Source organism: Hippoglossus stenolepis, chromosome 13 (assembly GCF_022539355.2).
Source record: "Hippoglossus stenolepis isolate QCI-W04-F060 chromosome 13, HSTE1.2, whole genome shotgun sequence".
In the NCBI taxonomy this organism is placed as follows: domain Eukaryota; kingdom Metazoa; phylum Chordata; class Actinopteri; order Pleuronectiformes; family Pleuronectidae; genus Hippoglossus; species Hippoglossus stenolepis.
The window spans coordinates 17,448,008-17,460,151 of NC_061495.1; the positions used below are offsets into that span (position 1 = coordinate 17,448,008).

The window sequence follows — 12,144 nt, forward strand, 5'->3', positions numbered from 1 at the left end:
TAAAAACCTGCAGATATGAGCCTTTCACAGACATACACTTATGTTTGATGATATGCACCGAAAAAACTAAAAGTCTCAATTACATTTCTTTGTCAAAAGGGTTTAATAACGGTATTTTTCATTGCCAATTTGTTTGATGTGCCTAATAGAAAGTGTTCAATATTTGACTTTGGCTCCCATTTCCCTTGTTTCGTCTTTGAGAAGTTTTAAGCGCCAGCTGTGAATGTGTTTCTGCAGTCTGTGCTGCTAAGTGCCCGAGGCTTGCAAAACTTTGGGGTTAATGAAAGAGAACAAACATTTTCTTATGATATAGATTTATTTAAAGGCTTCATTTTGATCTGAGCGTTTGGCTCCACTGGAAATCAAATATTTTCCCACTCAAAAGATCTATGAAGAAAGAGAACGCTCTAGTGCCATCACACAGCTGTCAGGCCTGAAGTGATCTTTGAAGTCTATAATACAGTGGTGTTGGCTGGACTAGAGCGGTGGTGAGGGTACGTTAAAAAGGTTTAAATAGGGTGAAAGTGATTTGTAACTGACACATCGAAAATGCGGTACTTAAGTGAAAATGAAGTGTAATATTTAAATTCAGTTTTTTTTTTTTATTTAACCTTCAGTGTATTTGGTAATTTGTGTTTGGCTAAATTCTTGTAGGTTTTTATGAAGTTGTTCCTACCTAAACGCATCCATAGTTGTACTAAGTTAAATAAAAAACATTTTGGCAGTGTGTTGTAATGAAATATGGTCTGTATTGTTACTCTGATATCACATGCTAGATTCCATGTGTATTACATCAGTGTTACGTTGATGATTGATAGAGAATGAAGGATGAGCACAGTGTTATTAATATCATCCATGTGATACTTGCCACTAGGGGTAGAGAGCAAGAGAGGAATAGATGCAAAGATAAGGATTAGCCCTGTGCAAAAAAAGGAAATGGGACAGGAGACAGATCTGTAATGCTAATAGGACAAGTGGTGCCAAAACCTAATTATTTAAGCTGTAGTTTGGCAGACTTAACTACTTTTGGCCAACAATACCCACATTACATAAGTTACATTATGCTATCAAGGTGAGAAACGGGTTTGGTGCTTGTGAAAGCTTAAAAGCTTTGAGTTATGCCTTTGTACATGACCTTGTGTCTGTGATTAGCATCTCCTGCGAGGACATCAGGAGCTGCTATCACAGTCTTGCAGGGAGGATTGGCTTCACTTCAACATATGATTGTCAGCACGGACCAATATGAATTGGGAGATACCACAAAGATCTATCAACCCATAGACCAGAAAATAATTTATATGGGATTTAAGCCTGTGAATCATTGACTGTCTGTCTGAGCATCCAATACTCCTCCTGCTGGTGATGCTCCATCCCTGCATCCTTTGTCATGTCTAAGCTTTGAGCATTTTTATATGTATGTGTATATATATATAAATATATATATATTCAAACAAACACTAACAAGAACAGCAGCCATCAGTAAGAGGTTAGGATGTGGGAGGCGAGCTGGATTTGTAACCATTTCATTTAAATTTTTAATCTTTATTGTTTCCTTTTGCTGGGACAGTGCACAATTAAAAGTAATTGCACCAGAGTCGTCTAGTAGATAATTTGCAGCTGTTATCCCTGGGCAGGTACACAAAAAACAAATTGCACAACAGCAAATATGTGACATAAAACCGCACAACACATAAAAGTCCATAGATAAATAAATTCTTTATGATAAACACAGGGCCATCATTGGTCGCGACAGATTTGTACCAACTGAAGCCAAAGTTTAAAGCTGATTTTAAACATTGCAGAAATTCCAGCGCTTCTCATATTTGTAGGTATTGAATTCCACTCACCCACTCCCGAGAAAGCAGATTGAACAATGGCTGTGTCTCTGAAGTGCGGTACCCAAGCATTTTTAATAAATGCTGTAGTCCTACTACTGGCACAGTAATTTCCAGGTGAGGCCAGGCATCCTCTAGCAATTTTCAACTTCAGAAATGCATCAGAGTATAATAGGAAGTTATCAAATCTGAGAAAATATAATTTCTCAGGATGTTGTAGTGATGATGTACTTTTAAGATTTTTTTTTATAGAGTGAGCACACAGTTACTGACCAGAGACTGGTTTTGTGTTCTGCCTCTCCTCCAGTCATGTCACTATACTGCGCTTGATTTTGTGCTTGCAGCCTTAAGTCCCCATTGATTTAACAATAACACCTGCTCAAATTGTTGCTTATAGAAGCAGAAGCTACAAACCTCCAAAACCATAAAGTGCTTCACCCACCCACACCACTCCCAAGACGTGTCTTGAGATGAGTTATTGATTGTTGAAACAAGTGCTGAATTGGCCTGCTGACAATGGATTTAATGGAATGAATCATTAGAAGACAGATAAAACAACATAACCACCACACAGTGTCTTTGGGCATGGACATGCCTGTAAATAATTAGGACATCTTGGTTTTTGCAGGAGGATAAAAGGTGTAATTGGTTCGTCTTCCCCCTCAGCACAGGCCAGCGTGTTATCTTTAATCAGACTAATAGTTTAAACTGCAGCGGTGATTAAGAGCTTTTGAGGTCATGGCCGACAATGTTTTAAGCAGCCGTGTTGGCAAATAGCCAGTTTACATGAGTGAGGCCATCATCCAGAACCAAATCTGAGAGCCTTTGTGTGGAACTGAAACATGCCTCTGTTTCCTGGTTCCAGACAGTAGATCCTCATTAAATCCAGTCACCCCCATTGACCAATCCATTAAAACCAGTCGCCTCTATTGATCACCCATTAAAGATGAGCAGGAAGCCCCATTTGCCTGCATGTGATTTCTCTCAACTGCCTTTGACTTCATTGATCTCTGGTTATCTGAGCTGTAAGCTCATTGCCCCATATGCAGTTGAAAGGATACTCTTTTCCTCCTCCACCATTTAGATCAACTGTGGCATGGAGGATATTGGGAATCAGTGTTTGGGGACAGTGAAGATATTGGTTTTCCTATAGGTCACCGTCTGCTTTCTCTAGACTACACTTTGGACATATCTTGGTTTCCTCTCTGCTGTTTTACTTTTTGGAGTTGGACTGTCTTTGTCACAACCTCCACTCAGTCAGCATTAGAGTTGTGTATCGTTTGAATTTTAGTTCCGTTTCCAATTCTTATTGATTCCGATTTTCAATTAAAATAAAAGATAAAGAGGAGTCAAATATTTTGATAACTTTAATATCTAGATGTGGAATAGATAGATTTAAGGTTTAACCTGACTTGCAGCTAATTAACACCCTGCATTTACATCACTTAGCCTTGTCCCTTTCTCTGTCAAAGCACTGCCAGACTTTTGACTGTTTACCCCAGTCCATCTTTCAAACTGCTGCTCCGACGTTAATCTTGCATGCTAAGCACTCCCTTGTATCAAAACACAGGTGCTGTTACTTTGATGCATGATGTAGACAGACACATCCTGGCAGATGAATAAAAGGCTCCTGGCAGGTAGACGGACCCTTGCAGACATATGTCGACTTTGTTTTCATATAAACATATATGCATCTTTTAGGAAACAAAAAGCAGAACCAAAATTCAACTTTTTATAGTTATAGTTGACTACTGATAGTCCTTTATGTTAGCGACTATTTCCTGTTTCAATTTAGGTTTCTATTTCCTAAGATATTGCATTTGACAACAATGTGTACATGCACTAATATACAGGAAGTTAACTTTATCCAAGCATGTTTGTTCTCCCAACAGTTTAGTTGCATGTTTCCAGCTATAATGAGGCTTGAGATTGGACTTTTTCATCCCTGCGAGCACATCCCCACAAACTAGGCACACTGGCTGGCCTGTCTTTTACTTCAACACAAATTGTTTGTCCATTTGCTGTGGAAAATGTGACTATCTGCATTTTTCTGCAGAAGAAATGTAATTGCTTTCATGAGAATATTTTGGGTGTTTATGAATTCCGTCAGGGGGCTCGATCAAACAGTCTGGCGGCCCCCGGAGGCTGCATGTCCCCCAACCCTGACATAGAAGAAGGCCACAGCAAATTAACAAGATATACTGAGTGTAATATTGCTATTCTGACATCCACAGGGTGCAAGCATTCACTGAATGTTCTGACGAGTAGGAAAATGAGGCAAATCGTCGGCTGTGGCCTTCACAGTCCCTTGAACTCAACCAAATTGAAGACCTATGTAAAATTATGGACTGGCATGATTGACGACACTACTGTCAGAAAATGATGTAAACTGGAGTTCATCCCTCCTCCTTCATTTGTGACACATCCTAAAAACGATGGGCTGTTTTCCTTTAGAGATGATGTACGTCCAGACCCATAAGTCCTTTAAGACTTATCGTTGGCAGGAGCATAACCTCCGCTTGGTTTACTTATCAGTAGATGATCATATGTGCCTGTTTGAGTGCATTTTCTGAGGCTCTAAGAAGTCCGGTGCTAATTGCGAACAGACTGCATTTGCAGATTGTACTTAAAATAAATTTGGGCCTCAGACTTCAGAAAAGTTAGATCTCCCCTTTTGACAGCATTTACAAAGATAAAGGTAATCGCCAGGAATTATTAGTCTATTACTCTGATTCTCTTACCCTGTTTTCAGTAAAGATAGCTGTCCACAAACAAATAACTGAGTATCAAGACTATGATATCTAGTCAGATACGTGATACCTGGGTCGTTGGTTGATTTGTTAGTGGCCAGCATCGCTTTTTTAACTGTGCCTGATGGGGTCATTTACTAGCATCATGTACTAGTTTCAATTTGAAATCTTTAAAGACTGCACAAACAACATTTGCGCTACTTTGTGATATTACCTAGTATATTATCCGTCTGTTTTAAATAATAGCTTAACCCCAAACCTCCTTTACCTCTAGAACCTATCCATGTGTGTTGTTTTGGTTTAATTATAACTCGATGTGTTGAAATAGTTTTCCCTCCACTCCAGAAGAAAAAAGGGAATTTAAAAAATATAAATGTATTAATGATTACTTGTTAGTTAGTTAATTAATTAGTTTATTACCTTATATGGGGAAATTCACAACACTGCACGTTTACATTCAGATTCACCCCCACAACCCACGTCCGAAAAGAGGAACACCTTGCAAACACTACGCATCATTAGACAATAACAACAAACAAGGACATCTTTAAACATAACACATTGACATACAGTGAATAGGCCTAGCTTAGTGGAAACACACAGTAAATTAAGATGATAGATTGTTTTATTTCTACAGAGTGTAACATATATCATATTCCATAGTTCTTTTGGTCAACCGACCCTCGAATGGCCATCTGCTCTCCTATACAGATGTTTTTCATGTGTAAATGTTGAGGCAGGGTTGATCCACAAGGGAAACCACCTCCGAAATCGGTGACACGGACTTAATCTATGTAAACATACTGGCTGTGCTTTCTTTTTATTAGGTGCGTGCACACATTGATGAATTATCCAAACAGCCCATTCCCTACAAAACACGAATCAAAATAAATGCTGAATCAGCAGCTCATCACCCTCAGGGTGTTGCTGATCGGTTCCTTCACCAGTGTGTGGAGGATTTTCTTTGTACTATTGGTGAGAAATGAGTTTTAATACTTAACGTCAGTGTGGCTGCCCTGTCAGCACCTTCCAGTCATCTGACAGTTTGGTTAATTTCTTGAGTATTTCACAGCTCATTGAACACAGAGCACCAGTGACAGGTGATTGCATTTTGTACTGTCAATGCAGGCACATACATTCTGCCTCTAGATTTAAATCACAACAGAAAGATGAATTAATTGTACAATTATTTTCTTATAAGCTGAACATTTTACTATGATGATCATCACTAAAAAAGCGTTATTATAATACTATTGGATAAATGTTTGTGAAATATTTTCTAATTGGTTCATAGTTTGAATACTTAAAGATTAATACCATGCTGTTCGTATGTCCTCATTAATTAGTGAACACAGTGAAACCAAAGCCAGACTAAGACGACCATTGTCAATACCAGCGAGGGGGAAAACACTGACCTGATGCAGATGGGCTGCTCTCTGGTCATCTATAGGCTTGGTCTTATCTTTGATTAGTCCTCCTCATCTCTGTAATTAATCTTCCCTTTTCCTTTTGTCCTCTCTTCCTTGGTCATTGGCGCCTTTTTATCCTCACTTTCCCTCCAACAGTCCAGAATAAGAAAATGACATGATGGGGATGAGGAGCAGAGGAAGAGAGAGCGACTGGTGAATGGTTGGCTTGGCCCATCAATATTAGGGGTGGTCTTTCAGCACAAGGGGTGTATGCCTGGACAGTTGACCGTAACAAATACAGAAAAAAGGTCTAGGAGTGAGGGATGAAGGGGGAGTGGTTATTGAATTTAAGAAAGATTAAGACCTGAGGGAGGATGAGAGCGGAAGAGTGGACAAAGATCCCCCATCCATCTTTCACAATATCTTTCTGTTACATGGTTGTTGCTTATAATGACACCAAAGGAGAAGTAAACAGTAGATGGGTGTGATAATAAGGATTGGATGAATCATTTGAGCGATAGGAAATCTGAGGACAAGGCAGAAAATCTGAGGTTTGATGTGACTTAAGGGAGTTCTCTTGACCTGGAGCAGCAATGTCCAAGTGGTTTTTGTCACTGTGTTAAACAGAGTGGGAGAAAACTGGAAAACCTGGAGACTGGACATAAAAATGAGCGTATACTCCATGTCTGGAAAGTGAAGCCAATGTTTAGTGTCTGAAACCTGTGTTGTCTTAAATGCCCAGTAGAGGGCTGTTTCTAAAGAAGTCAATGAGAAAATTATTTCTCACTTGATTTATAACATAATTTCCTTAAGGGGTTAATGGTCTCATTTGCTAGATTTATTTCTTCTTCGTTAATACAGCTGGATGTTCATTTTGTGAATTATGGTCTCATGTACTGCCATTTTGAAACCAGAACGTCTGGAGGTAGAGGACGTTCTGGTTTCAAAATGGCAGTTCACAAACCAATGGATGATTTCACGCTGGGTTGCTACTTGGGTTAGCATGGTTACCCCAAATGCCTTGTATTCATATTGATAAAAAGCCTAAAAGCTACATTTGCAGTACTTGGAGCTGTTCTCATTAAATAAAACTAGATACATAGAAAACCACATGTTAATTCATGTTGGGTTTAATTTTGATGGAACTTCCAACTGGACATGGCTTGCTGCAGTGTTCTTGCCCTTCTGTACTTCTTTTCACCAAGAAGGACATATCATCATCTAGGGTTATAACTAAAAATGAATCTTCAGGCCTTTTTTTTTTCTTCAATCAAATCATTTTGTCTTTGAAACATCCCACATTTCTCTAGTCTAAGGTAATGCAGTCTATTTGGAAAAGGTCCAACAAGAAACCTTTGGCAGTTTTGCTTCAAAAATACTCAATGATTGACTGACCATGAAAATAGTCATGGATACATTTCCTGTCAACAAATTACTTAACCAACTTATCCTTGCAGTTCAAATTGTCACTGTCAGAAATGTCCTGTATCTTTAACTCAGACTTACAGCTTGGGGCTGGACAGTTTAGTTGCTCATAATTTAAACTGTCTGTACAATATGATGTAAAAGCAGCATCAGCCACCCGGAGCGTTTTCATGTTGTATTTAGACTTGATAGTTCAACAACCTCTCATCAGTTCTGATAGAAAACTGTTTCTGCTGCGTCAATCTCTATGGTTTAAGAAGATGAAGCGTTTTGTTCCTCTGGCCTTTTCTCCAATCTGTGACATCCCAACAGTCATTTACCTGTTGTGATGCGACTGATTTGAAATCTGATCTCCAACTCAAACTTCTCATAGATGAAATATAGCCTTTTTTCCACAGAGTCAATGTCGGCCTGTTTGTTCTTTGATATTGAAAAATCACAGGAAGAACTTCCAAGTCAAAGTACTGTTTTTTTTTAAGTGCATATTGAGGCCAAGGCAGTGCAATAAAACCTGCAGATTTATTGCAGAGTCCATTCTGGCATCTGTTTTTAAAGTATTTTGAACAAGCATGTGTATATATCAAAAGGTCTGAGCATGACATCATAGCATGAAACCAGAGGTATGCACTGAGAAGTGGTAGCAGCGGGGAGGCTAAATATAACCAGATGCTTTGAGCTCTGCGGCATTGTTGTTATCGCAAGTCACTTTTGTGTATTTCTGTTTTCCTGTCGTGACTGAAATGTGTACTGGACAAACATTCTGAGAAATGATGTGCAAACACTAAATCTGTGGTTTAGGGCCAAACTATGGAAACAGATTGTAGCTCTGTAAGCTTGTATCATAAGAGGAGTTTGTCTGTTTCCCAGATGTCATGTGGTCTGGCATTTCTGTTTCAAGCAAAGCCTGGTTTCTACTGATCTGAAATATGTTCTTTGCTTTGAATTGCCTCATCCAAACATTATCATCATTACTCCTCTTGCAGATTAAACCTTAAACCATGAGTCCAGATATATAAAGAACATCACTTTCTCTTTCATTTTCAGATGCATCTGAGGCGGAGCAGGAGGAGGAGACGGAACAAGAAAAACCTCCGACAGACAAAACTATCACAAAGACAAAACCAGAGAAAAGGAAAAAGATAACTGAGACAACAGATGAAGCTAAGAAGAAGAAAAAGAGTGAAGAGGTATCAAATGTGTTGTGTTATTACTATGTCATACCTGCTCATCCAGTAGATATTTATTCTGTGTCAGATCCTCACACAATGCAATTGGGAGTACTGATTTCACACATGAGAAACCAATGTCACCCACATTCCATGTGTCTTGGATCCCAATTCAGGAATACAAGCCAAACCCAGTTTGAACTTTTTTGGTAGACTGTGACCGGTCTCAAATTGTTATTTTCTTCTCACATTGTTTAAAGCTCTTTTTCATCTTCATCTAAACAGTATGCTATCCAGTATATGAAAAATAACAGTATTATGAGTGATTATAACATTTAATATCGAAGTACAAAAAAACTTTCACCAAAGTTAGTTTATAATGTCATCAAGACCTCCAGAAAGTTTGGTCTTTGGTTTTTGAGTTGTTGTAGAGGTATTTCTACAAAAGCAGCAGTGGAAGCTGTTGGATGAGACAAAATCTTTAAAATAGTGGAAATAAAAATAACATAATGTAAAACAAGGCTGCTACAAGCACAAAGAGATGAACCACAGATGGTAAAAGGCTCTAGTTTGTGGTAACTTTACATTTATCCAGAAAACATGTTTATTTCAAACCACTAATAAGGGATAAGTTATTTTATCAGATCCAATAGATTTCAGAAAATCAACTGCTAAATAGAATGCTATTTAATCTAAATAATGTAGAAAATCTTGATGGATTTTGAATGCTGTCTCATGCAAAATATGGGAAAACGCAACTATAAATGTGTCAAATTTCTCACATGGAATGATTCACCTATATTATTTAAATACATTCTCAGCATTTGAAATATATAAGTACTTTGCCTGAAATGTGTGTTCTGTCTGTACTCTCATCACAGAGTGAGTGTGTAATCCCTCAAAAGAAAGAGACTGAGGATGAAAAGTCAACTAAACCCAAGAAAAAGAGGAAGGTGAGTGTGGCGACACCTGCTGCTGCAAAGAGAAGCGGCAGTTGTTGCTCAGTGCAGTGGTGAATACAGTACGTGTCGGTGAGTATTGCATCCAATCCTACTTTGTTTTGCAGAAGAAGAAGAAGACCATCACAGACGTGTTGGCCACCTCTGAGCCGAAGCCGGGCTGTGCGGCCGACCTGCAGAGCACGGTCTCTCTCTACTTCTCAGACAAGCGCTCTGTGATCGAACAGGAGGAGCTGAACCTGCAGGGTGAGTCAGGGCTCCAGTCCCCTTTAGCTCGAAGGTTCAGTCGATATCTGCTGATGTGTTGATTCACCAAGGTCACCGTCTGTCCTCCCACATGCTCCAGACTCCGGCTTCCTGTCCTGTAACGACTTGACGCACACCCTCTCCTCTTACCTCAAACTGGGTCAGTGATGCTTCTAAATTCCCTTTGGATGGATCTTTTATCATCTGTTACTTCTAAACACACATTTCATTTTTGTTTCATATTCTTTTTCCTTTTATCATTAGTTTGTCCCAAATGGGCAAAGATTCAGAAGCAGCACACAGAGAAGAGCTCTGTGATTCTGCTCATCGTCTGTAGCTCTGCTCTCCGAGCCATTGAGCTCATCAAGTAAGTGACACAGCGACACATTCTCTACTCTACAGCTTTTAATCAGACCTAACATGGTGCTGTTTGTTTTTATAATTCACAGGCAGCTGACCACATTCAAGGGTGAAACCAAAGCAATGAAACTTTTTGCAAAACATATCAAGGTACTGGAGATGGCACATGCTTGTTATGATGCCTGTGGATTCTGTGCAATGAACAGTTTTACCAGAATTTGTGTGTGTGTCTTTCTATTGTACAGATTGAGGAGCAGGTGAACCTACTGCAGAAAGGCGTCACACACATTGGCGTGGGGACACCAGGCAGAATCAGCGCTCTCATCCAGAAAGGTAGGTCACAACATAATAGACTCTGTTTGAATTTTAAGTTTTTTAAATCTTCCTAATCTGTGGAAACTCTTGTTTATTGTTATCAGATGGTTTGACCCTGAAATCACTGAGGTACATGGTTCTGGACTGGAACTGGAGGGACCAGAAGCTCAGGAGGATGGTAGACATTCCTGAGGTGAGCTACTGCCCCCTGCTGGACTGAAAACATAATTAGCTTTCTTCTGACCAAACACATAAGATGACTTAATAAAGTATTTGATAGTATCAGCAGATATTCTAAGTCCTGCTGTACACAGAAATGCATTTGATATTATTACTCTAGGATATACATTTTTCTGTTCAGAATATGTGTTATGTTTTTTTTTCACATCATCTGCTGAAGGTTACACGCTTCATTGTTTTCACCTTTAATCTGCATTTTAAGCATGTACATTCAATTAATTTATCAATTTAGTAAAATCTTGGACCTTTTTCCAGCTCTGGAATGTGAGGCCCTGCCACATCTCCTTTTCAGATGTGGTTGTGGATTGTTAGTGACGCACAAGGAAGTCATTTATAATTTGAATCATTCTGACAGATTGTACTGATGATGGAAGGATGAATTCATAATGACGATTTGCAGCCCAACATCCAGGCTTGGTTTTGTGTCATTGAAAGTGAAAGTGTTAAAACCAGTTATATGGAAACTTCACTGCACATTAACTGACTGTGGGGTTTTATTTTGTTTATTTATTTGTATTAGTGAAGAAAGACACATCTTGTGTTCAGCAGTTAAACCTTTAAAATAAAGAGAAAATATGCACATTTTGCATATGTTTATAGATTCTGGGTCATTGAACTTAATTTAAGTAAAAACCACATCAGAAAAAAATTACTACTCAAGCAGCATATTTTCTATTCTTTATGCTTTAAAAGATGCCTGAACACAGTTTTTTAAGTGATGGATTTGTTTGTTTTTTAAAGTACATACATGTTACACATGGTACATGTCTTTGTTTATTTTTTCCAGATCAAACTGGACTTCATGAAGCTGCTGGAGGGCGGCATCCTGACTGGCTGCAGAGAAGGCAAACTCAAAATTGGACTTTTTTAACTGCACATAATAAAAAACTTGCAAACAATCCATGTGACGACTTGATGTTCAAAGCGATGGTGGACCTGACAACAAGCCGAGGGGCCTCTTCCTGTTTGATTTCCTTTTGTGTCTGTGTGAAACCTGTGTTGTGCTTTTAACTATTCTCAGAGGTTGTGTCGAATGTTTGTTCACTCTTGTAGTTCAACACAATGTCCCAGTGTCATGCATTGAATAAACGGACTCCGAATGGAACCGGCGTCCCTCTGTTTGTTTACTCCAACCTTGGGAAGTCCCTCCTACTGACAATGTGAGATCATGAGTTTACTTGCCCACTAGGAAGCCTCATTTATCATAACATCCTTTAAAAAAGCATTTTAAAAAGCAGCACAAACAGGCCCAGAACAAACAGATGATCTCCCACAGCACATTACAATAAAGATATAAAATGATCTTCTGTGTGATTAAGATGTACATAAACAGAAAGTGTGTGTGTTTTCTAGTATGAGGAAAATGGTAGAGAACAAAACATAATCACAAAGAAAATATAGAAGTAAGAAAAACAAAGCGGTAGTTGCGTAGTAAAGAA

The 12,144-nt window shown here is 38.8% G+C and overlaps 1 protein-coding gene across 1 annotated transcript in view; it reads left to right on the forward strand.

Moving 5' to 3' along the window:
- cmss1 (cms1 ribosomal small subunit homolog) overlaps positions 1-11,810 on the forward strand; it is a 31,779-nt gene extending 19,969 nt beyond the window's left edge. Inside the window, exons 2-10 of the mRNA XM_035174447.2 lie at positions 8,464-8,606; positions 9,467-9,538; positions 9,652-9,790; positions 9,891-9,950; positions 10,055-10,157; positions 10,240-10,300; positions 10,396-10,483; positions 10,570-10,658; positions 11,493-11,810. Coding sequence (XP_035030338.1) covers positions 8,464-8,606; positions 9,467-9,538; positions 9,652-9,790; positions 9,891-9,950; positions 10,055-10,157; positions 10,240-10,300; positions 10,396-10,483; positions 10,570-10,658; positions 11,493-11,576 — 839 coding nt within the window. The 3' untranslated portion in view covers positions 11,577-11,810. The remainder of the gene's footprint in view (positions 1-8,463; positions 8,607-9,466; positions 9,539-9,651; positions 9,791-9,890; positions 9,951-10,054; positions 10,158-10,239; positions 10,301-10,395; positions 10,484-10,569; positions 10,659-11,492) is intronic.
- The last annotated feature ends 334 nt before the right edge of the window (positions 11,811-12,144 follow it).